At 37.6% G+C, this 27783-nt stretch overlaps 1 protein-coding gene across 8 annotated transcripts in view; it reads right to left on the bottom strand.

Moving 5' to 3' along the window:
* Positions 1-693: 693 nt before the first annotated feature.
* Positions 694-27783, bottom strand: part of YAP1 (Yes1 associated transcriptional regulator) — a 90466-nt gene continuing 63376 nt past the window's right edge. For 2 of the 8 annotated variants that reach the window (XM_065650155.1, XM_065650120.1), the window contains 5 exons: positions 21943-22124; positions 20382-20429; positions 9701-9831; positions 5444-5556; positions 694-4816 (listed from right to left, as the gene is read on the bottom strand). In XM_065650155.1, coding sequence (XP_065506227.1) covers positions 4578-4816; positions 5444-5556; positions 9701-9831; positions 20382-20429; positions 21943-22124 — 713 coding nt within the window. In that variant the 3' untranslated portion in view covers positions 694-4577. Of the gene's footprint in view, positions 4817-5443; positions 5557-9700; positions 9832-20381; positions 20430-21930; positions 22125-27783 lie in introns of all 8 variants that reach the window. The other 6 variants (XM_065650145.1, XM_065650113.1, XM_065650172.1 and 3 more) reach the window with 3 other exon arrangements.

Here is a 27783-nt window from a genome sequence, read left to right on the forward strand (position 1 = left end):
GGTAACTTGCACAGTAGCATGGGGACAACTCAAAGCTTCCCTTGAAGAATGCTGTTTCTAGCTCTCTGAAACTACTAGTTCTTATTTTTAACTAAGTGTTGAAAATATTTCAAAAAGAATTGCCAAGAGAGCCTGGAACACCTGGACCAGATCTCCTGCTGTGCTGTAACAGTCTATTTAGGGCTGCCTCAGAAGGTCACTCGTACTTCAACTGCTTGCAATGTGTCACCACCTCGTAAATGGGAGAGTGATACCAGCAAATGGAACTGGTGCCTTGTCACGCGCTGGCTTTCTGCCCCCAGGTGCAAGGTGTGATGTTAGGTTTAAATTTAAAGGATCTGAGTGACTAAACCTGACTACGAACTCACAAGCAAAAGACAAACTGATAGAAGCATCGAGCCCTGGACCTGTAACTAAGAAAACATACAACTGCGATGAATTTTACAGGGTTGAGACGTTTCAGTGCTGAACAGTAGTAACTCTGGAGCTGCTAAGATGCAAATAGTGTATGACGAGCCATCACCAATTGCATTACATTAAAAAAAACCACCTTTCAGAATTTGTTTTACGCAAGGTCAAAATTAATGAATCCTGTCAGATTTCTTAAACTAAAACCTTCAGACACTTTCAAGGTATGTCACTGCATATTTCACAATTCATAAGTCAAAACTTGAAAATGAAAATAGTGTGTCTTTATTGATATTCTGCCACAAATTATTGTATAAACTTAGTTAGCCAAAAATGTATTTGCTACATGGGAAGATCCTGAACAATGCAAGCACATCTGCAAAAAGTGATGCTTTCTTAGAGCAGATAACAGACGTTCTGTTACCAGCTCTCGCTATAGTGCCATGCACAATTAAAATATTGTTTTACACGAACTGTACAAGGCTCAGTAGAGTCACTGTCTCTTCGTTACTGCAAACACACAGAGATGCATACGGTCACTTTAAGCCTTCACTGACTTCAGTGGGACTCCTCTGTCTCTCGGGTGAGCTTGTACACAACGTTTGCAGGAGTGGAGTTTGTGACTACAAAAGCTGTGACAAGGGGGACGAGAACAGACATACTACAACAGCAATTCCAACAATTCAATGCATCCATGTTACTGAAGGAAACCAGTATCTTTACATACTACCGAATGTTAAAAACAAACAAAGATGTTTAAGCACAAAGTATATATTTATACCAAATAAAACAACTGAAAAAGTATTACATAAAGAAAAATAATGTAACAGATTGTACTTAAGTACCTAACTTACAGTCATGCTCATATCTAAAAGTAACATTGGTAACTAATATATATAATTTTTGACAAGGGTGCATTTAAGAGTTCTCTAACACACAACATTCTAAATGTGGAGAGTATTTTTTCCAGGATACAGAAAACAAATTATTTTACACAGGCACACCTGTTAATTTGTATAAAAAAACATGCTTGTAAGTGAAAAGGTCACTTTAGTACTAATTTACCAGATGTGTGAAAGCTATGTAGTGTTAACCACGTTGAAATCGTCTCTTCTCCTTTTGCATTGGTGAGCGCCAACACTGAATGGTACAACATTTGATCCGTATGGTTGCTGACACTGCAGCCCGTTTCCAAGCAGCAGCCCTGCCCAGGTGCTGAGCAGCACACAACTGTACAGCCCCATCTGTCTGCCTGTAGTGTATTTATAACTAAAAGCTGTTACAATTATTACAATGATTTCTGTTTCAATATATACATCAGTATAAAATACTACCCCAAAGGCTTTTGCATTTCAAACAATTTTCACCACTTCATCAAACAATGCATTTGTGGAACTAAAAAAAAAAAAAAAAAAAAAATCCAAATTAACGTTGACTGCCAACAGTACAGCATTTCCATTTCTATGGTATGTTTCCTAATAAATGAGAGAACGGAAATGTATTAAAATCAGTAATTAAAATAAGTATCACAAAACATAATTCATGTTAGAGCAGTTCAAGAATTCCCAGTTTGTCAGTATCTACCCTAAGCAGTGCTACCCAAATACAGTATAAACCATGTAGTGTTTCTACAATGAGAAGAAAACATTCAAATATTAAAGCTGTGACAAACGCACAAAAGCAAGGAAAGAAAATTGTTTTGTACTCATCCCTGTTGTAGCAAGGTACAGCATGTCAGGAGTTTGCACTCAGTGCATGGGGTGTGCTGTTACACCTGGATACAACCGCGGGAGACAACTACACTGGAATCAGCTCGGAATTTCCTTGCTGTTGTGGTTTTATGTCAGACCATTCAAGTTATAACAACTTAGTGTCTTCTTTTCCTGAAGGGAAGAAGAGAGAAGAATTCATAATGAAATTGTAAAAATGCTACTAAAATCCCTATCTTGGACACAATATACCGCTTTAGGAGCTACTGTGTCATTGCACAATATAAGTGGCCTATTAATCGTTGAATTATTGGTGTAGCAGAATATATTTGTTATTATGGATGTGTTCAGAAAATTGATATTTTAAAACCTGCCTGTATTCCATAACAAGCCACAAAATAATTGTGTATTTCAAACACTAATATCCTTACATAAAGTAGTAAATGTGCATTTATAGTGGCAAATTTCAAATCTCTGCCTCTGCTGCTTCAGTTTTTAAAATGAGACTTGGTTCAGAGTTTTCATTCTCTACATTATCCTAAAACAAAACTATTTCTGAAGAATAAAAAAATGCAAATGATAATAATAATATGGGTTTTTCTCATTTTGCTGATTCATTCCTAACTTGAAAAATAATCAGTCTTAAAAAAACCCACAAAAAATCCTCCAAAAATCTCTCCCCAGGAGAAGTCCCTGCTAGCTGAGATTTTTTTCAAAACCAAGTTTCACACTTAGAGTGTCTTTATCGTCATGTTATACACCCTTGAAAATAAAGGCTCACGTTGAGAATGGTGACAGGCCCTTAATTATAGAGGTGTTAACTGGTGACACTATTTTTCATCAGACCAAAAAAAAAAAAAAAAAAACACAACACAGAGCCCGACAAAACTTCATAGCTTATACTGAAAGTTTGATTCATGCTCGTTTTGTTCATTTAAAAATACTCTTTGGAAACTGTGTCGACTCCTGCAGACAACTTAGTGATACACCTTTTCCTGTTAAAATAAAGATAATTCATATTCTCCTCTACCCCATGCTAAGCTCTACTACTAATATACACTTCATTACCTGCTCATGTCACCATCTAACACATATCTTTACATTCTTCTACATATAGTGTCCAGGGCTTATTTTTCACCAAACAGAACTTGATAACTATTATACTTCTGAGTTTTTTCTTGAGGATTTTTTTTTTTTTGGTGTTCTAGCCTTTTCATTGCAACTTAGAGCAATATTAATAGTTCAGACTTTTTCCATGTTAACTTAAGAGAAACTTTTTAAAAGTTTTTTTCCCATTAATGACTTTAAAATCAAAACTTGCTTAGTTATCAAAACTGAAAATCAGAAGAGAGATTAAATGCATCTGTCATTTTAAAATGGTTTCTGCTACTTTAAAATGCATTTAACAATTGTCCATATGACAGTTAGGATTCTAACTTTTACATTGCTGCCATCAGATTCTAATTCAAAATGTTGCAAATAAACATGAAAAATAAGCCACTGGTCATGAATTCTAAGGATTACATTCAAAGCTAGCCTTTAAAAAAATAAAAAAGTTACAGGCAAAACATACTGGTTTATGTACTCACTAGCTTATCAGGCTACAATAGGCATGTTTTAAGTATAAAAAAGCAGACAATTCAGATTTAAATAAGACTATGTGAAATCAGAAAAAAACCCTTAGATTTCACTATTTTTTTAAAAAAAGAACACCTATAATCACCTCCCATCCTACAGCTACAGTTAAACCAACTAACAAAAATAATCAAACTATTTTTGACAAACAAAAGTTAGGCTAGAATATGTGGCAACAAAGTTCATATATGTTTCTATGTAAAATGACTCATGATTTACTATAACATAAAATATGAACAAGAGCACTTTGTGACTAATGAAAGAGCTACTAGTAGAAACACTTAATGCCAAACAGTCTTCAGCCCTCCTTTAAGTCATTTCTCCAAATCAGTATTGACTTCTTTTGACCAGATACATCATTTTTGGCTTGTCACCTCAGTATGTCGTGTTTTACCACTTGCCACAGGCAGCAGGAGACAACTAGCTGAGCAAACTACAAGCAGTGACATGCAGAAATTAACTCTCAAATCTGAGTATTTAGATAAAATGATACGCAAGCGCACACTAGGACAGAAGGAATGGCATTTGTCATCCAAGTAGGCTCATCATCCCTCCCCACCCCCCTTGAACAGTAGTTGCAACAGCAATAGAAAAAGATCAAGATGTCTGTTCTTCAGAGTCAACTGTGGAAAAAAGTCAGCAATATATAACAGCAGCGACGGACAAGGAAGAGCAAAATGAAATAATCTTGTTGAATATTTGTTCATTTACTTTTTCTGAACACAAGCCAAAGTGTGCCACACTGGCTTGTTCTGAACTTCAGATACAGATGTCCTATTCTCCTTAGATCCTTCACAGATTTAGAATTCAGTCTCCCTGAGGCCCCTATAACCAAGTAAGAAAACTCTCTTTATCTAGCTTGGTGGCTGCCAAGACAGATTCCATGTCATTAAGGATGTCAGAGCTCAAAGCCTCTTGCAGACTTGGCATCAGTTCTTCTCCTTCTATATTCATCCCATCTCCTTCCAGTGTCCCAAGGTCCACATTTGTCCCTGGAATGGCTTCAAGGTAGTCTGGGAAACGGTTCTGATGGGACGGTATGTTACTTTGGCTGATACTGTCACCTAGTTATAACACAAAGCAAGACGGATATTAAATATGCTTGAAGTACCAAACCCACATTTTACCAGGACAACTGGTTAAAGGTTAATCCTGAATCTCTTGCATCACACAAGCAACATGATTCATAGAAATCCATTACAAAACCCAAAGACGATTTGACTGCATGCAGAACTACAAAGAGCATGCCTTCGTTTCAACCTTTTCACCTGCTGACCCAAATCTCTACTGATCTTTGATGTCATTTAGTATATTTTAATTTTTATGCTTAAAAGACAATACTGAGTCAAATATTGTTTTGGAGCAATATTAGCAACACTGGGTAAGGTACTATTCTTAGCTCTGGACAAACAACATTACTTAAAAAAGCAAACGGACACTCAAATTCCATATAACAACAGGAGCGATGCTACTTATGAGCAATCCCCCATCCTCCCAACAGAGTTGATTACAAGTATGTTTTGAACAAATCTAACTATAATATTTCTATTATAGAAATAGAGGGTAGAACAACAATGTGAAAAGTATTACAGCTCCTCAAAGTTGCTTCTTTTCATTGCAAAGCGGCTGAGCATTTGATGGACACAAGTATATTTGGAAAACACGCACTAAGGATGTAAACAAAAACAAACCTGTATCCATCTCATCAACGCTGTTCAGGAAGTCATCGGGGGTTCTGGGTACACTATAGCTGCTCATGCTGAGTCCACTGTCTGTGCTTTCATCTCTGGAGTGATATGTTCCACTGTAATAGAAGGGAGTAAAAAATGAGGGTAGGGTAATGAAGAAATTCAAATAAATGCTTGGTTTTGAACCAATTCACGGGCTTTGAAAACACTGCTGTCATGAGAAATGCTCTATTCTAACAAAAACTGAAACCTTTGTGAGACACCCAGGTTTTATTTTATGTAGACCTTTTCCAATTAAAACTATATTATTTAGATTCAATTTAAACTTGATGAGAGCATACTTAAGCAGCCTGTGTTCCGCATAGTTTTAAACTTTTCACACCTACTTATAACTAAAAAAAATTAGAAGCGTGTCAGAGATAGTCCCTAATGATTATAAAAATGATAATGGCGTACCCTTTCACGCCTCTATGAGGATTAAAAATACATTTCTAAACATTTCTCCTCATTTTATCAACCACTGAAGTCTACTTTTAGGTCGCTACTGTTACAGATATGAGCTATAGTTGGAACTACCCTACAGCTGGAGCTGTGGCCTGTGGGGAGGAGCCCAAGCAGGTTTGCTGGCAGGAGCTGCAGCCTACGTAAACAGCTGTGGGAAGAGACCATTCCTTGCCCCCCCTACCTCTCTTAATATACAAACTTTGCAAAATATTTTCAAAATCTGTATTTCTTCAGGTTGTGGTAGCATTCACTGAGAATCCTTACTGATTTTCCAGCTTGAATGCTGAATGAAGATCAACTTGACTTACTGTTCAAATTTGCACTTGAAGACAACCTGATCCTTCAAAGCAGTGTGCTCCTGAAATATGTAGTGTATGCCTTTTTGTCAAGTATGAAGAACCAAACTGATGATGGTTGAACAGCTATTCAACATCGGATGCAAACAGAATGCCATCAATTAGGTTTTTCACAAACACATCTTTGCCATCCAAGAAAGAAACATTTCTTTATAGTTAAATCATAAATATTTCTCTTCTTCTAGATTGATTTTAAAATAGTATCACCACACATGTGATAACAATCCTAGTAATTAAGCTATTCAAAACTTTTGTGAAAAAAATGCTGGTTTACTTTGTGGGACAATATACTAAAAACAGAAATGAGAGAACGCTCAATTAAATCACTCTCGTTGAGAAGGCTTTTTTTTTGGCTGCTGCTCTCACACTTGGAATGTCCAGCTCTTCTCTTCAAATCACTCCTTAAGACATGTTTCCTCTTTCTTCAACAAGGATTTCTTCATGTGGTAGTCACACCACCCAAAATTACTGCATGCAATTGAACTGCATTACCCAAAATAGAGTGGATGCTTCTTCAACAACTACTTGTTAAAATATGTGTATACAAAAGAAGAAATCCATATTTAGGAGTTAAACAGAGAATTACCATCACTACCAATATAAATCTAATAGACAAAAATATATAAACAGAGTGGCAAACCAAAAGGTGAAATAATTCACTGAAGTCTGCATTGCTGCATGTCCCACTTAAAAAATAAAACATAGCACAACGATGGTAAATACTGAAGACAGCAAGCAGAAGATTGACTATGTAAATGAAAACACCACTGCACTTTTTCTCAAATTGCTCCAATGTAGCATTGTTTTCCAAGACTTTTTGGATGTTCTGATTATGTAGTGGAAAATATCTGCTATCTAAACTCTGGATATCCAACCTGGGTACCTAAAGTTAGGAGGACTGTATCACCAGGAACTTTATATACTCTATAAAGACAGAAAGAAGCATTTCTTTAAGTCTGAACTTTAACATAAGGGACATAAAGGAGATCTTTAAGTCAAAACTATTGGACTGCTGTATCTAACTCAGAAACAGCAAAGTGCCCTCTTTTATAGGCTGTTTAACACGTCAGAATTAAATGCAGTGATGTACATAGAATTACCTAGAAGGGGACAAAGCTCAGACCAAAATGGAAATTAAGATATTCTGAACTCAAGTGAGGTACAGATTTGCCTGCAGTAAGTGCTACAAAAAAGTATAGTTAAACCTACTTGCAATGGGGCAAACTGTAACTTTTTGTGCTTTACTGTAAACAGCCCTTGCTAATTCTCAACCTGCCAAAAATTACAAACATGAATTTTTCCTTTCTAGCTTTCTTCCTGTTTCTAATTAAAGGTAAAGATGCATCATTTCATGTATGTAGATACACGAAGGACAAACTGCATTAGCCCACTGCCATGACCATTTGAAACCTGCGGTTCTTTCAGGTCAGAAAACAGGTTTTGAAGATGGGAGGACACCACACCACTTAAGAACAAATTTCAAAATATGCCTGCGCTAAACATATGACGGCAACAGTATTCTAAGCTATGGTGTTACTATAACACATCAAGGCCATTTTCTATTGACATAAGCTTCTCATAGGACAGCAGGTCAGTTTTAAGATTTCTTGTCCTTTTTATTCCTTGGGACAGAGCCAGCACAGTTAAGGCTCACACCAGATTCCAGCATGAATTCCATGGAGGAAAATCCCTCCCTCTAACAAAAACTTTTCTAATCAGATTTGTCTGTGTAGGAGACAAGTCTTCGTGAAGGGCTGACCCAAAACATGGAAACACTACTTACATCCTTAGGAAGTTTTTATATATATATATGTGAAAAGCACTGGGTACCTTGATAGCACAGACAATACTTCATGCAGAGAGAGAAAAAGTCTAAGAGCAACAGATGTTATTTACATCACCTAAGCTATATGAATGACAACAGGTTCCACTGGCAAGATGATGCAAGAACATATCCTTCATATCCACTGAACTTTACTAATTTTGAGAAATACAGTGAGGATATGAAATGATGGAGAAGTCTGCTGGAAAAGGCAGAAAACAAAACAAATGTAGGCTGAGCTGATGGAATATCAATAACTGGAAAAGTTACATACAACGCCAGTACATCTTTATGGATGAAGAACCTAAGTGTAAGAGATCAGCAACATCAAGTTTTTTAGAAGAATACGGGAAAGGATTTATAATTGCGGCAAAGGTTTACAAAGATTTTAACAATTTTCAGTATCTAAAATTACAGCAGGTATTTAAGTTTGCCCTACTCCAAAATCACACCAGTTTTAACATGATGTGGACTTCTTGCTTTATGAGCATGTTTGAAACTGTATTGGTGGCAAAAACCATTGGAAGATTAATTTTATGGGCTTTTCCACAAGTATATAAAGTATCATTAAAGAAAAGGATGAGCATGTTGTAATACTTCATAAGCATTTACAGTAAGCATCCTAAAGTTAGACTAACATTTCGAGGTAAGGCAGAAAAGTAGTGATGAACTCTGACAGAATAATTTTTCTCTTTTATGGTAGGGGATACTGAGTTGATATCAGCTTAGAATGCTGATATCATGAAGTTCTTCCAATGAAGAACTACAAAATTAACTCCTCCAACTTAACTACTTAATACTGCTGAAACATTAGGAGATTTTTACTCCATTAATTAAAAGTTTACATGGCTTGAGATTTGACTGTTTTACTGTTTTCACCTTGTCTTTCCAGCACGCTAAGCAAAAAATACAGATATGACTTCTCTCAAGATGCAGCAGTTTCTCCAAAGTTATAATGGTTTGTGTGAAGCATGTGCAAGCTGAAATTAGAACAGTATTTCCAACAAAACAAATACTCCAACTCAGAGGGATTAAGGAAAACATTATATGAAAAAGACTAGTCTATACTGCAAAATTCTAAATCCTGAATGAAAAGACTCACTTTAAAATAATACAGCATTTAAAATGAAACATGCCACTATTTGCAGACCTAACATTAACAGAGTAAAAATACTGCGAAATTAAATACCTGAAGTGGAGGGGAGGGGTGAATGGAGAAACCTTAAAATGAACCTCAAGGTGTAGTCCTGAATGTGCCTCACAGTCCATTTGATCTCATAGAGAGCTATTCACAAATTCTTCTGAGTCAGTAATTTGAAATGACTGTTAGTCAACAGATTATGCAGAGGCAAACATGTTATGACTTTGAATAAAAACCTTCCTACAAGTCTGAACAGACTACTTCCTCCCACAGGAGACAGCTTTTAATCCTCAACTTTTACTAGACTTGCCATTTAAGGAAAGATTCATTTACAGCTGTGGCTTTTGGCACAGACAGATGTTCAAAATAAACTATTACATGTACCAAACAGAATTTTAAATCAGTTTCTTTCCCTTCTAGTAGCTACCCCTACAAACCTGTTAAGAAAGGGATCAGAACTATTCGTAGTCATCGTTCTCAGTTCCTGAGACATTCCAGGAGATGACACGGGATTTTGAGATCCACCATCTTGTTCCATTGTGGGAAGCTGGCTACGGAGAGCCAATTCCTACAACAGGTGAGGAGGAGAAAAAAGATCGTGTTAGGCATTTGAATGCACTTTTCAGACACATAAACACGTAACATTACAGGTAATTGATGCTTTTACTGTTTCCAGTTACAAGATTTAAATGAAATTAAGTTTCTGAAGACAAAGCAAGAATTTTTACTGGCTTCAATGACAATGAATTTTCCACCAGTCAGGCCCAGTACTACAGAGACTTCACTGTAAATGTATTTACGGCTATAAATATCTGTATGTTTACATAAAACTTTTCTAGTTCACTTCAATATCCTTTTGCTAAGTCTGTTCTTAGGACCAAAAAAAGAATTGTTAACATTATCTGACCCCTAAGATACATCTGTCTAGCTCTGCTGATTAGCACTTTTTCTCCATTTCTTTTAAGTTCTGTTTAAGTCCCTGGTTTCCTTTTTACCTTGCTGCTTCATTCAGCTAAGCGTCAAGTCTTTCCCTACAAGTTCCCATTCACTCTTCCTGTTTGAGTCATGCATTTTGAAATTTCTGACAGATCGGATCAGTGATTTGTCTCACATGTAAATCTTAAAAGCTCTTCAAATCCTCAGTAATTTCTTAGTAAAACTAAGACACTGCACTTCTGAAAATTACAAACCTAGATTACATTCGTATTTTACGCATCTGCCTGTGTACCAACTTGAATCAATCCATCCATAAAGCTTGTCATTACTATTTAATGAAAATAAGTTTTAACATGAAATACACAAAATCAAAGGTGGGTGGAGATAAGCAGCATTTTATGTAATTTCCAGTGCTCCCTCTCTCCCTTTTTAAACATGAGTTACACATATGAAAAATACAATAATTTGCTTCAAGCAACTCTATTAAAACATCATCAATGGCTCACCAAGTCTGTGCTCTGTTAATGTAGAGACTGGTAAAGAAATCTACTGACTCTCTTGTTACCATTATTAGCAGTATGTGATTTCTAGGCTGTGCCTGGGAAGCTCATCTCAGGCAAAACAAATCTTGTCAGTCTTGACAATACTCAATAATTCTCACTTGTATAATATGAGGTCTTCATCCATTCTCAGTTATAAGCCTAAGGACTACTGTAGACTTTTAATATACAAAAAATAATATTTTTCCAATTCTTCTTCAAAGTTATTTTCTTTTAAAAAATATCTAAGGTTATTTTACTTTCCAGCAGATTGCACCATATCTTGAATGCTTCCCTACCACCTGTTTTTTTTTTTTCCTTTTCTAATCAGCATATGCTTCACTCCCATTCCTGTGGATAATTATTCTGCATATTCCTTTAATACCATTTCATGTCTTGTACTATAAGGTTTTCTCATTCCAGTTGATTAGACCTCTGCAGAAAGTGTACAAACGTACCACTGGTTTTTGTGTTCATCACACCCAACTGCCTACTCCAAGTAAATCCAGTCCTCTGCTCACCACCACTCATGTGGCCACTGTTCTAAGAAATAGCAATAATACTCCTCCCCATTTTGAGATCTTAGGATTGTAGGCACCTTTTAATCATTTCTATAGGCTTATCCACATGATTTTCATTTGCTTATGTAATAAAACCAAGTGCAAAGACTATATAACGAGGTATTACTCCACAGATAAGTTTACAAACTTCTGTCAGTCATGTCAGCCATATACATGCAGGAAAAAGCAAAGCAAATGCAATTGGGGGGCGGGGGAGGAAGAAAGGAGAAAAGAAAAATCCCTCTGGGTCCCCGGTTGAAAAGCAACAAAAAACCCTCCACCACCAATTTCTCTTCCATACGTGAAGAAAATAACCTATGTGGAAAAATGGGAGCTACCTTCGTATTTTCTAAATTCTTAGAAAGTAGGTGAGATTGAAGTTTCATCAATTTATGAACATAAGCCAGTAGGTAAGTATAGTAAAGATAAATGTAGCTCAGATACTAGCCAGCTAAATAAGAAAAATCACACTTCACTGAAGGCCCACTCAAAAGAAATGTATTAAACCTGGAGAGAGAATTTTATTTTGCCTATTCTTTGGCACGCACAACACAGAGAAAAAAAGATATTTTTAATCGTAGTACTACTTTGATCCTTGTTTCAGCAACAACAGTGCTAAAAGTGCAAAACGACAACTATTTTTAACTATTTGTAAGTAGCATTAATGTTCCTTATTCAGGAGGCAGAACTACAGCACTTCCCCCTAGAACGAATGTTATTTCATTACTCATTCAAGTAATAAATTTATGTCAATCTGGAAGTCTGAAAGAAAAAGGAATTACCAAAAAAGACAACCTATTCAGAAACAAATAGAGAGCAATTTTTAACCATTCCATAAGATAAACAAAGGTTTTACAAACCCTACAGAGTGTATTAAGACTATTTTTCCCAGAAGGTGCATGTAATAGAAACCAAAATTGTGTTGCTTGAAGAATGATCCTTTTATTTCTTCTTCCTTATAAAACTCATTTTCAATAAAAACGTTTTGTGCTTTCTATACTTAAAAAACAATGTATGGGAGTGTACAAGCCCCTCCCAGCTCCAAAGAGAGCAATGTGAACTCTAGGCTTTTAGTTCACCCTTTAAAATATATCCTTTATTAGAAGTATTTAAAGTCTGGAGGCAAAAATAAAACCATGACAAAATCCTGGCTTAGATTTCTACAACTTGATCTCATCCTATTTTTGTATCTCACACTTTTTTTTAAGTATCTCTGGGAAAATAAAAGCTTAGCATTCCTATTGTTAACACAAAAGTTGAATTTTGATTATTGCATATAAGTGACCAAAATGGTCTGTCATCTCCTTAAGCAAAACAATTTTTAAAATAAGGTCAGTATTGTATAAGTTATCTGGCTGACCACATTTTTTTTTTTTTTGATTGCGTATACATTAAGTTTTACATGAAGTTCCAGGTCACTTACACCATGTCCAAATTAACTTTATAAAATTACTCTTCGCAGAATGTTTTTATCTTCATTGTGCTTTTGAGGAAAGGTTAAAAGTCTCCATCGTGCAACTCACGTCTCATATTCTTACTGTGTTAAACACAAGATATGCTACTCAACTTGAACTGATATATCCTTATATTTTTTTTTAAATGGTAAATTTACTTTATAAGGGCCAATTGTAACATTTCTGCCCCCAAACATTGCTCAACTATCACACAATCCACGGGCTACACCAGGATGCGAGAGAAGTGTTAGGGCGAAGAGGAGACCACGACACTTATGGGCAGTTTCAGCACCAGTTGTTTCTTCAGATTAAGTATTTAACTTCTTGTTTGAGGGCCAGAAAGTTAGAGCATATGTACAAAACACACAGCAAAAACACACGGACAGATGAAGACAAATGGATTCAGCAATGAGGAGTTATGCAATTAGTGAAGGGAGAAGCACAAATCATTCAGTGTGGCAATCACAAAACCCAGCAAAATTAATTCAAGAGGTGATGCTGACAGAGTGGTAATTAATTGTATTGTACACATTTTGCAAAATCACAGTGCTATGCAGAGCATTGCAAGCACAGATAAGGCAGCATAAATTGGAATAGACATTGGTCGGTAAAGTCTGGCTTCTTGTCTGGTTTTGCAGCCCTTTGCTGAGCCACCGCTTCATCCTCCTCTCGCTGGCCCTGGCCCAGCGCAGGGTCTCAGAGCACCCATCAGGCAGGTACGTGCCCCCTCCAGTCCCTCTGCCAATTCGTGTTCAGTTCCAGCAAATGCTGCTCTTCACGGCCATCTAGTACTCAGGACAACGTGACTCGCACCTTCTGCTGACCAGTTGCTTTAGCAGCCCTTCTGAGATCGAGATTTGCAAACGCAAGCAGCACCAGGGACTCGGAAATGCACTGCAGTGAGCTACAGCTTGTACAGACACACTGTGTCCTGAAGCAGTTAGGGGCACAAAAAACAGACAAAAGGCAAGGGGTGCAGATCTCATTTACTCTCTAGACTTTCAGACAGAGTATTTATCTAAAAAGATCTACATTCACAAACAAGCAATAAAATTATTTTGTTAATCTGTAAAGTTAAGGTGCTGCAACTGGCATCACAGCTTCTGAATTCTTTCTCTATTTACTCATATAATACAAGTATCTTTCCTACTGTGTATCTTCTAGCTATCTATGCTCAGCATTTCTCACTTTAACCAAGCGTGAAACAAATTCTACACCTCTTGCCAGACAAACTATTAGTTTCACTTAGATCTATGGTTTTCAATAAGGAATGAAGCTATACTATTTCAGAAGCCGAGAAATAGTTAAAGCACCTAGTTCCCAAGATGACTGAACATCGTCAATGTTACTGTTGCAGTATAACTGGTTGAATTCCGCATTTTGTATATTTTGATGGGAGCCAACATACCCTTCACACCCCCCAAACCCAGCCAAACAGGACTCCCTCTCAATAGTGCTTCCTACTGATGTCCAGTCATGCTCACATTTGCTAGGCGGTCTTCAAAGTACTACCTTAGTGCACTGCTCATCAGAAATACTAAAGACTTAAATAATAATTAGGTCAAGGAACATCTCTACAATTTCTACAGAACATCCAACTCTAAGCTGAAATTCCTGATGCTTTGACAAAACTTTGTTTTATTTAGCAGTGTTTAGAAGCAGCAGAGTCTGTTGGTCAGGGCAGAGGAATTTGAGTGTCTCAATTTCTTAATCACAGTGGGTCACAACGCACAGGCAATTCCAAAGTGATTTTTTTTACTTATTGCTATGGATGGCCTCTGACTACATATTCTTACCCTTCCCTTCAGCAGGAATTAGCATGTGTATGGTCATGCACTAAGACAAGTCAGAAAACAGATTTAGCTGAAAAATAATTTGTCTGATCGATCAGGTGTCTGATGTGTCTTGCAGTGTAGCCACACCGATGCTTCAGCTACTGGATTATGAAAAAAACATTAGACACATCCTGCTGCCTTGTAAATAAGGCAAACTCTGGCAAGACAGTTGAGTTTAACGTCTTAAACTGCTGCAGTTCAGTTTGCCAGAGCATGTCTACCAGACTCTCAGTCAGAAGTCATTTTATTAAGAGCAAATATTCTCCTTAAAAAAATACCACACACCTGCCCAGCTGCAGTCTTCAGCCCCAGCTCCGGATGGCCACAAGAGAGCTGGCTATCTTTTCTGAATTAATTTCTAAAGTCATGGCACTGCATAGGTGTGCTACCTTACCTGTGAGCCTCATGGTGCTTGGCAACAAAGCTCTGTACAGCTGATGCAGAGTAAACAGCAGGTACTTGCGAGATTATCTGAACTAACTTTTAGCTACCTAAAATCCAAATGCTTTCCTTCCTTTTCCTTTTTTTAGAGAAGTGATTGTGCCACTGTACTTGGCGCTGCTGAGGCCCCACCTCCAGGCCCCTCATCATAAGAAAGACACTGAGGAGAGAATTCAGAGAAGGGTGATGGAGCTGGTGAGGGGTCTGGAGCACAAATCTGATGAGGAGCAGCTGAGGGAGCTGGGGCTGTTCAGCCTGGAGAAAAAGAGGCTGAGGGGAGACCTTGTCGCTGTCTGCAACTGCCTGAAAGGAGGCTGTAGCATGGAGGGGGTTGGTCTCTTCTCCCAAGTAGCAAGTGAGAGGACAAGAGGAAATGGCCTCAGGTTGCTCCAGGGAAGGTTTAGATTGGATATTAGGAAACATTTCTTCATGAAAAGGGTTGTCAGGCACTGGAACAGGCTGCCCAGGGCACTGGTAGAGTCACCATCCCTGGAGGTGTTTAAAAGGTGTTTAGACAAGGTTGTTAGGGACATGGTTTAGTGCCAGAGTTAGGTTATGGTTGGACTCGATGATCCTGAGGGGTCTCTTCCAACCGAAATGATTCTATGATTCTAAACAGATGCCTATAGAGGCAATGTGCTAAAATTTGTTATTATGTGCAAAATTTACTGCCACAGACTGAAGAAGTCAGTTCATTAATTACAAAGATTTTTGGAAGGTTGTCCAATGAATAACAATGGTTTGTTACCTAATGAAGTAAAATATTCCTGCTAGCAATAATACATCAACAGTTCAATGAAAACTGAGATAAATGCATACAAAATCATTTTGTTTTCTGCCTACTTGGAATCTTCAAGTTACTTATAATATCATACATGCTGTTCAGCTCCTTTATCTGTGTGACACTTCTCCAGCAATATTTTGTTATTGATTTTGGAGAATAAGAAATCAAAAACAATTTCTGTTCATTTTGCAAAGGAAACATGTAACAGAAAGCTTAAACCGTGAGGGACAAAGCAAAATTTAGTATTAGTAAACAGTTAAGTCACTAAAACACTACAAAAAAAAAATTACTTCCACCAAAATGAGAAGTTTTGGGTATTGTGACTATTGACTAAAAAAAAAATATCAGAAGTAAAAATTTTAAATGGGAAAAAAAAGCTTTGTTGGAAGGATTCTTCACTGTGTCTTAGCAAGTTATCCTCAGAACTTCTCACATAATGGATCTCTTCAGAATAAGACATATCACAGACCATCTTTATCAAATATCAAGCAATAAGCTTCAGGAGAACGAGAGATTCAAAGGACAACACTGAGATTCACTAAGAAACTAAAATAACCATTGCCCACCGTTTCCACAAAGATCTGAACAAAAGTATATCTTGTTATTTAAAAACTTCCAGCTTCACTAATTTCATGGAAGTTCGAGAGCACAGAATTCAAGACTGCACTTGTTTCTAGAAAACATCACAAATTTGACAGTAACACACCTTTGTATTGGTGTACATGCAAAGTGAATGAAGAAATCTTTCATTGAAAAATAGTAATAGTGTCCTAAGAAATTAATGGTTTCCTGGAACACTGGAAATCTTCTTGACTAAGCTGATGAAAGGTGTCAAACACCAACAAAGATGAACTTTCTTTAAAAAAACAGGAATCATAGGAAACAAACAATATTTCAAATGCAGTAACTATTCAGTATTCTATTAATAAGACCAAATATGAAGGAAAAAAAAAGAAACAAAACCAAGCCATTGAGCAAACAGGAACAGACTGGTCATGTCTTTGCAGATTCTTCACCAAGTATGGGAATTTCCAGAATGTCAAAAGTTGATAAGAAATAAGTCCGGGACAACAGGACAGAGAATATAAGAGGTACCTCATAAAATATAAGGGATGACAGAATGGCGACGATGAGCAGAAAGCACATTCCAGGTATGCAGAACCACCAAGAAAGCAGCACGGAGACAAGAGAAAGGTCAGTGGGAAAGCACAAGGGAGCAGCGTGGCAAGGAAGCAGAGCTGCATCTCATTCCCAGACAGAGATCTCCATGCAGCGCTAGAAACGAGCAGCGGATACAGAATGAGCAAGCACACACAGAATAGCCTACCGCATAAATGGCTGTGTATATGCTGACCTTACTAGCAAATACCCTAATATTAGCAGCAAATAAGAAATCTTCCAGTCTTAGCACAAGGAAGTAGTCTGCACAACATTCAAGAATAATGTCTTCAGAGCCTCAACATTATTTGCCTTAATCTCTTTTCATTGTATACTAGAAGGCAAGAAATCTGTTACCTAACACCTAGCCAATTTTATCATTCATGCAGAAGTCGACTGACATTTATTTTAGGTGAGACATTGTTGACAACCAGATGCTAAACTGCAGGAAAATGGAAGGAGAGCTACTGGGGATGGAGAGAAAGTCAAGTCACTCAACCTCTTAACTAAGACAGGGAGGTGTTCACAGATAACTGATGATGATGAGTGTAAGTAACTGGACAGACGCTTGGTGTTTTCAAGTTCCCTGGATGTATCCATAGCTCTTGTTTACACACAGTAAATATGGAAGTAGTAATTTTTGTTTCAAAAACCTTCGACATTTTTAGAATTACAATAAAATAAATCCTCATTTAAACAAGAAGCATATTTTACGGTACTTCCTACAGAAGAAGTAGCTGAGCAATTTCAATCTTTCCAGGAGGTATTCAAGTGCTAAGGCCTCCATACATAACACTTGGAGTGTTCGTGTCACTACAGGACACCACAGTACCATGGCAGAGAGATAAAAACTGGCAAAGACACAATATTCACTGAGTACCAAAAAAACCTGAGGAAAGACATCAATACAACCATGACACTGTATCCAGGGTACGTGGACAAAAATGCCAAGAAGGAAAAGGAGGTTGAGCTGAATGCAGGATGTTGGACTAGACTTCCACCAGCCCCTTCCAACCTCTGATTCTGCGATTAAGAAAAAGCTCAGAGATCCAGTTAAAAGTTAAGGAACATTTCGCAGGTTTTTTTAATCCATATAAGAAAGATACTTCATTAAAGGCAATCTTCAAGAATGCTCGTGTTCTATCATTTCCTTACAAAGACTTTGACAATCCCCCTCTCAGATAGTCTTCCAGAACTAAGATCACTGAACATATGAAGATTTTATTTTCAGTATTTCTTAAAAGAACATCTAAAATTCATCAAGATAAGCTATTATTCTTCTCCCAAGCACAGCTTTATCATCATGAAAGCAAATAATTCCTCTAAACTTCATTAATTTTATTCACGAAGGAAAGAAAGGATCTGTCAGAAAGAAAAAGTTGACCAAAAAGATTTGCATTATTTCTACGGATTTTTCACGGATTCACTAGGTTGACTATGAGCTGATGCGATGTGGAGATTGGGACTTCAATAATAGCATTGTTGGAGAAGATAGACAACATTTGCTTCTTTAGCACAAGGTCTCGAGAGGCATTTGGAGAACAATTTCCAGAAGCAGTTCTCTAAGCACCTTCTTCCACATGTGGCTGCTCACCACATTATTGAAGTGACACATGAAAACACAAAAAATACATGTAGATGATACAACATTAACAATCTAGTACTATGGAACTTTTAAGTCGACAAGATAGCCTACTTTTGTATCCAACAGATCCCTCAGACACAGTTTGACTCATCAGCAAGTGCAGACTAATAAAACTGAACCCAGGCAGGTGAGTGCACAGGTAAGCCTGGTAAAAACCAGTTTAAATGTGACTGGAAATCTGATTTTTGCATAAATGCTTTCATCATTTCCCATACCAAACAAAGCAGAATGACCACTACATACACATTTAATGAATTATCCATAAGGTCCCTTTGAGGATTTTTCAGCTTTTTACTGTTCTAAGCCAGAATTTTGAGAAGTTCCAAAAATCTGATCTTATAAAGCATGAAACTGACCCCAGTGTTCTCTATTTGCTGCATGTTTCTGAGTTTGAAACAGGAAGAAGTTACTGTGGAAGAGCAAACAATTCTATGATAGGGCTTCAGGCACACAAGAAAACACAGAATACACTTTTGGCATTCAATAAGGAAAACATCCCTGCTGAATGACCTAATTGTGGCAGCAGATAAGGTGTTTCCAACTGGTGTGGAGGAGTGCGCTTCTCTGTTTATTCCCTTGTATACCAGGAATCTTTTTCTCCTCTATAATAGGATCTAATATTGATCGAGAAGATCATTATGTGGTTCCCGCTCTGTAATTGAATCAAATTATTAAATCTCAATTAAAATGCTTCAGTGTCAGAGCAGCACTAATATTGCCAAACAAGAGCGTATTTTTTCCAGGGTGTCAGTACTGTTTCTAAGGTCTGAGGTTCTTATTTTAAAGATTATATTCTCAGGGGAACTAGTAACATACAAATTCTGCAGTACTCTTCAGAATGCAACAGTACACCAGTACTCATGGCTTCCAAACACAAGATACTTTCTTTTATTCTGTTTTTCTTGCCTGGTGCATATAATGTTTTTTCTTAGAAACAAAGTACAATACAAGCCAATATAAATATTGTGCTAAGAACCAGTAGATTAAGAATACTGTTAGCAATAGCAAGCAAGAAGCTAAGTAGATCTATAAATCCACCTTTTCAGAGTTTCATTCCATATTAGACTTTTTAAGAGCCTAAAAGAAGTCTGCATTAAACTGTTTATTATGCTTCACATTTTGACCAATTTCCTTTTGGTCTTGAGAAACTTTACAGACTGTTGTTTGCTATACAGAAAATATATCTGTGCAGGAGCCTGTTAAATGTCAAAATGGACTGATATCCCCATAGCAGTTATTTTGTTAGTCTAACCTATTGTAAACTATTCTGTTACACTCTATATGCTTAAAAATCATAAATATTTCAAGTGGCTTTTTATTAACTGATTACAGATCTCCTTCTTTAAGGTCATACCTGTTTAAACAAACTGATAAGAACATTCATATGAACAGTACTTAAGTCACAAACTATCTTAGATATAATGGGAGGTTTGCTTTAAATACGCATCTTGATGACATCAGGACTGGAACAACAATATCCTCAAGAATGCTAAACAAGAAGGTTTTTTCAACGCAGAAAAAATGTGCAACGAATTCCTTATTTGCTCTTAAATATTGATATAAAGTTGGGGTAATGCAGCACTCTTAAAAACAACATTAAGTTTGTGACCAGAAAAGTGGTTCCAAAATGTGTATGGCAGAGCTTGGTTTTGTTTGTTTGTTTTTCTTTTCTAGAATGCCTTCACAAAGCAAAAAGTTCCCCTGCTAGTCTAATTTAATGCTTTCATTTTTTTCTAGTTACGCTGAAACATCAGTTAAGAGCCTACCTGATGTTTTGGAGAATTTGCTGTGCTGGGATTGATATTCCGCAATGCCTAAGAGTAAAAATAAGATGGATAAAAATTACTTTAGCTGCATGGTTTGCCTCTGCAGGCTGTCTTATAAACACCATCTTGTAGTATCAAGCCCCCAAGACAGGCCAGATGAGACAGGATAAGGGAGTTAAGATACTATGAAAATCAAGACAGAGTGAAACAGAACTCACAGATTTACCAAGGATGTATATTTGACAGATAAGCTTAACGACCAGGGAGAACACCATCAAGGAAACTGGCTGTCACCTGGTCCCAAGTTAGTCAGGTTCTCAATGACAACTGAGGCAAGAAGACGATTAGAAGGCCTACCTAGAAGCATGCTAGCACAGGGTAAAATGTTTGTTGGTGGATTAATTGCAAAGCAGGAACAGCAGAAGCCCAGGTGCTTAAGCGGAGAGTCCTAATGCCACCTTTGCAAAGTATTCTACCTAGAGTACTATATCAAAAGTAACAGCTGTGAAGATGACCCATCTTACACCAAGAGATGCTGAAGATTCCTACAGAACAGTCCTTGACTACAAAGGGGATGACGGGTGTCAGATTTCAGGACAGAAGGTGATGAAGAAAGAGAAAAGCTGTCTTTGAGGACAAAGATATTATCCTCTCCTGACACAAGGCCCATCACCCAAAGTGAAAAGGGAACAGGGTAAGATTTTAGAAGGTTTTCCTCAGAGAAAAGATTAGTGCTTTCTCTGGCAGTGCCAAAAAGAACCAAAGAATACCCTAAATATCTAGCACAGATGGTAGTAACTCTTAAAACATTCAGATGGAAAAATTGAAGCAGAAGGCTTAGAGTCAAAAGGATGTTGAGCCCAAATTCAAAATCCAGATATTCCAACGTCCAGTCCTACACTTTAACATTTGCTACAGCTATATTCATATAGTAGAAAAATACTGAAAGGAACAGCTTGCAGCCTAATTATGACGTTTGAAATTCTTCAGCATAAGAAAACCACAGGTTGAAAATGCAGCATGACCTGTTCAGTTGTTCCATGCTGTACTCCACTGTTCAACAGATAAGATTTTAGCAACAAGGTGTCTCCTCAATGTATCTTGTAGAAACTTTAAAAATATTTTGAAATCCTACAGACTGTGACTGGTTCTAAAAGTGAAAGACTTTCCTCCACTTAAAAGGGAGAACTAAAGCAGCTGTGGGAACAAACTTCTTGTCTTTTTGCGTGACTCAGATCTCAATGAATAAGAAATATGTTCTCAAGAGGAATATCCAATCAGATCAACAGTCCATGATGTCATCCTAATCGTAAAGAAGCCTCTTCGGAGAGTTTTGTTAGAGAGAGGAATGAGGGAGGAAGGCCAAATCCTTCAGTCTGATAAGTCAGATGTTTTTGCTACCAAGCTGATATCAGTAACCGAATGAATTTAGACTTTTTTAGTTCCAAAGCTTTTTGTACAGTCACCGGTTTTTAAGACTTACTGGAACAACAACTTAGCCGAAACAAAACACAACATACAAAAGAAATAGTGGAAGTAGGTGTCTAACCTGTGGCCTCACCTGCCGAAGCAGTTCTTGATGCTTCAGTCTCAGCCTTTCCTTCTCCATCTGCAGCTGCTGAAGTCTCATCTGCTGTTGCTGATTGGAGCTGCTCCCACCCATCAGACCACCCTGGGGACTCTGGGGAGCCAGTGGGGGTGGCTGCTTCACTGGAGCACTTTGGCTGATTCGCTGATTCATGGCTAAGGAACCAAAACAAGAAACATTTAAAAATGAAATTCAAACAAATACATGCGAGGAAAGTGTTATCCTTAGAAGGCATATATTAAAAACTTCATAAAATTACAAGCCATGGCAGTATAAAACGCGCAACTACACTGATGTGCAGAGTATGAAATGTAGGCTCACGTGTTATTCCTGTGAAATCAATGCAAGAGTCTCATGTTTAAGAATACATATTTGTTCCAGAAGCTTATGAAAACAGTTATACGTGTAAGTTGGTGGTATTAAAATATTTCAAGTTTAATTAGAAGGATCTCTCTTTCTCCCTAATAAACTATTCTCAGTTTAGACACAAATAATACAAAATCACTTTTCTTATTCGGGTGAAATCTTGAAATCCATAAACTCAAAAACAGAATGACAAAGCAGATCATCTCACTTATATCAATCTACATTTGGTTAAAGGCTACCATTCTTCCCATTGTAGTGCAGGTCATGCAACAATCCTGTCACATCAAGTTTTGAGTGTTACAGGCTCCATTTAGGGCATCTTGACATGCAAAATTAGAGCTGGTACAGAAATGGCAGATGAATTATACAGCCAAAAATGCCGCCATCAACATCAGAAACATTTTACTAGTGCTTTGTTTGCTTTTACCCCACAGAAGTATATGATACATCTTTACTGAGGTGTGGAGAAGAAAGTGTTGTCACCTTGTATGCCTAATGCACAGTGAGAACCCATCTTCCCCTATAAAAGCAACACCCAATACAATCTTATTTTATAAAATCATGCATGACTGGGATGCATCTACCTGACAGGCGTGATTGTTCCCAAACACGAGACCAGTATGGTTGAAGTCAGAGGCACTGGAGTTCCCATAGTGAAAGGGAGGGCTGGGAAAGGCTGAATGTATTACAAGGGCACTATTTTCAGAGGCTTTCAGTTTTGGAATTAGCTCTCCATCTTGTTGTCTGGAGCATCCTGAATCTGTTAACATTCACAGTATGCTGCCAAATGCATTTGCCGAAGCAGCGATGGGAGAGTGGTAGCGATTTTTTTTTTTTTTTTTTTTTTTTCTGGGAATGAATATTATGGTTTATGGGAACCAAGGGAAAAAAAAAAAAAAGGAGTGAGCTTCTTATAGGATGGCAGGCTGATTTGGTGCAAAGAAAACCATCTGTTGTATTAGTTCAAATTAATGTTTTCATCATATGTAGAGGATTCCTGGAACACTAACACTTCTAACTATCATATGAAAGGAGAATTATGTCATAAAGTATCTATATCATTTATTCTCTGAAAAGCTGTTCCACCTCCACTGCCTTTAGAGTGTTCGACTTGAGGTAAAGTAGTGTTTTTCTTCTGTTCCAAGAAAGCCTAAATATATTTATCTCATAACAGCAGTAAAAATGGCTGGTGCTTCACAGCCTTGCTCCCTTTTCACTTTGCCACAGCTCGTCTTTCCACTGAGAGGTAACGTATGAAGAAGAAACACCATATGCTCACTGGAGTGAGAATAGAAAACAAACAAACAAGTCGAAAGCAGTTACAGACTCAACTCTCTAGTCTACCCTTTCAACTACTCCATTGGTCCAGCACAGAGTCAATAGTCTAATGGACAGGTGGGTCACATTTTCATGAGTCAAGTCAAAATGGAATGAAGCATCAAACAGCTTGAAGTAATTTGAAATAGTCTTTTATATAGATACTTGCAAGAGAGCTTCATACATATAATTACAAAAAAGATAAAACTTCCTGTAATGGTAGGTGAACGGGTGAAGTAGGAATAGAAACTGAATCCCAATACCAAATAGAAACAGGGTGGATAAAAAGGACTGGAGGTCCAACTCCAACCTGCAAGTTCCATCCTGACCCAGCAAGGAAAAAATAGTGAGATGATGACATTACTGCGGATTAAAGCTTAAAATCAAACAGCTGACCATAGAATAGTTTGGGTTGGAGGGGGCCTTCAAAGGTCATCTAGTGCAACCCCCTGCCATGAGCAGGGACATCTTCACCCAGATCAGGTTGCTCAGAGCCCCGTCCGGCCTGGCCTGGGATGTCTCCAGGGATGGGGCATCCACCACCTCTCTGGGCAACCTGGGCCAAGGTTTTACCACCCACATTGTAAACAAATTTCTTCCTCATGTCTAGCCTTAATCTCCCCTCTTCTAGTTTAAAACCATCACAACTTGTCCTGTCATAAACAGGCCTTGCTAAAGTCTGTTCCCATCTTTCTTACAGGCCCCTTTTAAGTACTGAAAGGCCACAGTAAGGTGATGTGAGCAGTGATCTGTAATGACAAGCTCCAGGGCCTCCACTGGGCAAGCTCTGCTGGCAGACTGACAGCCATTAGATTACCTGCATTTACCAAACTAGGTGGAGCTGAAGCTAGAGAGAGCAATGCAAAAAGGTGGCGGCCCAGCCAGACGTGACACTGCTGGAGTGGGGAATGTATCTCCTGCTTTTTCTCTTTTTACTCAGAATCCTGCTAATGCTGGAACTAAGACCATACCTTTTGCTTTTATTCTCACTCTCTTTCACCCTAAAAGCAGACAGTGAAGGAGTTACTAGGGGACAACAGAAACAATCGCCTTCTCCTGCTGTTAGCTAATTCTGCAACTCAAGCAGAAGTCTGTGCTACCCTTCTGAAGTTCCAGGAACCAAACCCTGCTATTAAACAAGACAGAAGGTCACTTACAGTGGAAAGTAAAGAGGGACAAAGGTTAGAAAATTACCATCACCTGCAAGAAACACAGCTAAGTTAAAAGCAAACTATCTAGCTTGTAAAAACTAAGTACCCAAAGCTGAAAAATGTCAATTTCTTTAGGTTAAAAAGGCCACCTTTGTGGTCTAGTCTCCAATTGTATAATCATGGTTTCCGAGTCCCTGTCTCAGCAGCTCAGAGCCAAGTCATGTTGCAGATAACCTCGCAGACATTCAACAGTTTCTAACCTTAGTTAAACACTTAAGTGCAGCATCACCAACACGCTTTCAACATATTATGAATTTGTTTTTCTTGCATGCACCATACAAGTATTACTTCCCTAGGCACCTTTTCCACTACTATGCAGCTTTGGAAATAATTTCCCTCTCATGCCAAGTTCCTCGTATTTTATATACCTGTACCTTTCTGACAGTTGCTTTTATTATCCCTGTTCTCTCTGATCACAGTTTGCTCTGTTCTTCCCATCCCCTGACTTAGCAATTAAAACTATAAGAAACAAATCATGTTTGTCTGATGCTTTGTATTTTATTCCACCAAACTAGTTCCCCCTAAAATGCCTTCTAATGTCCATTTTGAAAGCAATGCTTCTAACTGAAAGTGCATCTAAACCAGGAATATCATAAGATATTGAGACTTCCGTGCATACTTAACATTCACCAATAAGTATGGGGGGGAAGGGGGGAATTTAATTATATGGTTTGGTAACTCTTCAGAAACTGAACCAAAAAATCTAGTTTCTAAACTCTTATTCAGGAATCCATTAAAAGGATTTTTCTGAGCATTTTTGCTATTTCAAGAATGCAAGTGCAAAAGACTTCAAACAAGATCTTAAACTGTCCTCAGAACAGATCATGGAGATGCTTTTCATGTAAGGGAACTACTTCTAACTGTGAAATTAAAGTAGAAGTTTGCGTATTCAAAAAGATGTTGCTAACTGGATTTTACTGATTGAACAACATCCCCAAGTGAAGAACCAATGGAAAAAAAACCCAACAGTATAACACTGAATGATTTTCAGCCATCTTGGTTGATTATACAAGTGTGTTGTCTTCAAGGGAAGCAGAAAAATGTCATTTTCTATAATTTCCAACACAATATTTAATGAAAAGAGGGAAAACACATCTTGTTTCAAGTGACAGAAAAAAAGAGAGGATTTTAGAGTTTTACTCTCAATTCTCCATTACCTTACTGAGGACATGACAACAGAAATCTGCACTCTAAAGAATATGCTTATCAATGTGATGTCAGATAAGCACATTTTATTTTTCCCCACACCTCATGGGTTTGTGATGATCCTGACGTGCACAGCTCTTTTAAAGTACTTTGAATTCAAAGGCAAAGAGCTTCATTTACCTATTAGAGTTGTGACTTATCAGTTTTCTGATGCGTCCTGTGCTTTACCTTCCATGGGTATGGAAAGCGTTTAAATAAGGGGCTCTGCACCCACACAGCGGAGGCTGCAGAGACCTCACAGGCAGAGAAGGAACAAACACGTCTTTGTTTCTAGAAGAGGGGGATTTGAGGGAGGAGGAGGAGGGGCAGACAAGTTAAAAAACACGGGCAACTTAACACAGTAAAAAAGATCTTGCCGCCCTATAATATGGCTTAGCTTCACAATCTGCAGGGTACAGTCAATTAAAATAGCTGCAATATGCTTTTGAGAATAAATTAGCGGTCTTCAAATATTACATACTGAATTTTCTACTGTCCAAACTCAACAGCAAAACGCCTGTTCTGTACTGTAGCAGGTAACGCTTTCAGAAAAAGGTTTAGACTGACGTCTAAAAAAACCCCCAAATTTAAGACTGTTTAGACTGCCTTAAGGGGAAAAAAAAAAAAAAAAAAAAAAAAAGGAAAACCACAAACAACAACAAACCAACCATGGGTGCTAGAGAGAAAAGGCCAGCAGATTGTTAACAACTCAAACATCAAAGGCGAATTCCCTCCCAGGATGCGATGGTCCCAGGCAGCTCTCCCTGCACAGAGCCGCAGAGCGGCACCCCAGTGAGCAACAGACACAGCTCAGTGTTTGACGCTTCTGCTTTTGTATTTATCATTTCGGCCTTCAAAACGAATTCTAACCTGCAAAGTTCAAACTACAACAAAAAAGCTCAGGATCTGAACATACTATAACTTACTGTTCTTAATAGTAAGAATCAATGTTTTCACTGAGGGAATTGAAAAAGAATACTTGTCCTCTTCAGCTTCATTTGTAAACTAGTCGGTTTTTGTGCACCATTTTTGGGTATGGCCAGGTTTTTGAATGGTGCCTGTTTGCAGCATGGCAACAAAGGCAAAAATCCTCTTTGATTAAATTGAAAAGAGCTGTGAAGAAAAAAAAAATTACCAGCACTATTTGAAAGAATGAGTCTCGGAAGTAATAAAAACTTGTTCCAAGTGGCTTTTTTAGAGAGACTTGGTACAACAATTTGTTGTTTGATCAGGATACAAGTCATGCTTCTGGAGTGCATTCTTTATAATGCAGTGCTATATTACTTTAACAAAATCCCAACTGCAGTTTAATAATGCTGCTGTTATAGAACAACCTAAAAATTAGGACAATAAATATTCCATTGGTGTCAGCCTCTGATTACTCTGAGAATCCTGGAGCTTAAGAGTGAGGGAGAAACGCGAAACAGACTGTTCCCTGGGCTCATTTCGCTGTCCTAAGTGTACAAACCAATCTCAGCATCTTAAGTCAGGTAAAAGAAATATACAAACAATCCTGACTGGGACTCTTGGTTAAACAAGATATATCCAATGAAAATACTATCCATTACAGAAGCACGTCCAAACTACAGATTGATTACTCTGCATTTCTCAATTACTTGATTTCAAATGAAATTAATATTTTTCTTTTTGTTATTCTATCACTATGGTACCTACTGGTTCAAGCAACATAAATTAAACAGTTCTCTGCTGTCTTTGATAAAGCTGCCATTGCTTT

Source organism: Caloenas nicobarica, chromosome 1, assembly GCF_036013445.1.
Source record: "Caloenas nicobarica isolate bCalNic1 chromosome 1, bCalNic1.hap1, whole genome shotgun sequence".
Classification (NCBI taxonomy): domain Eukaryota; kingdom Metazoa; phylum Chordata; class Aves; order Columbiformes; family Columbidae; genus Caloenas; species Caloenas nicobarica.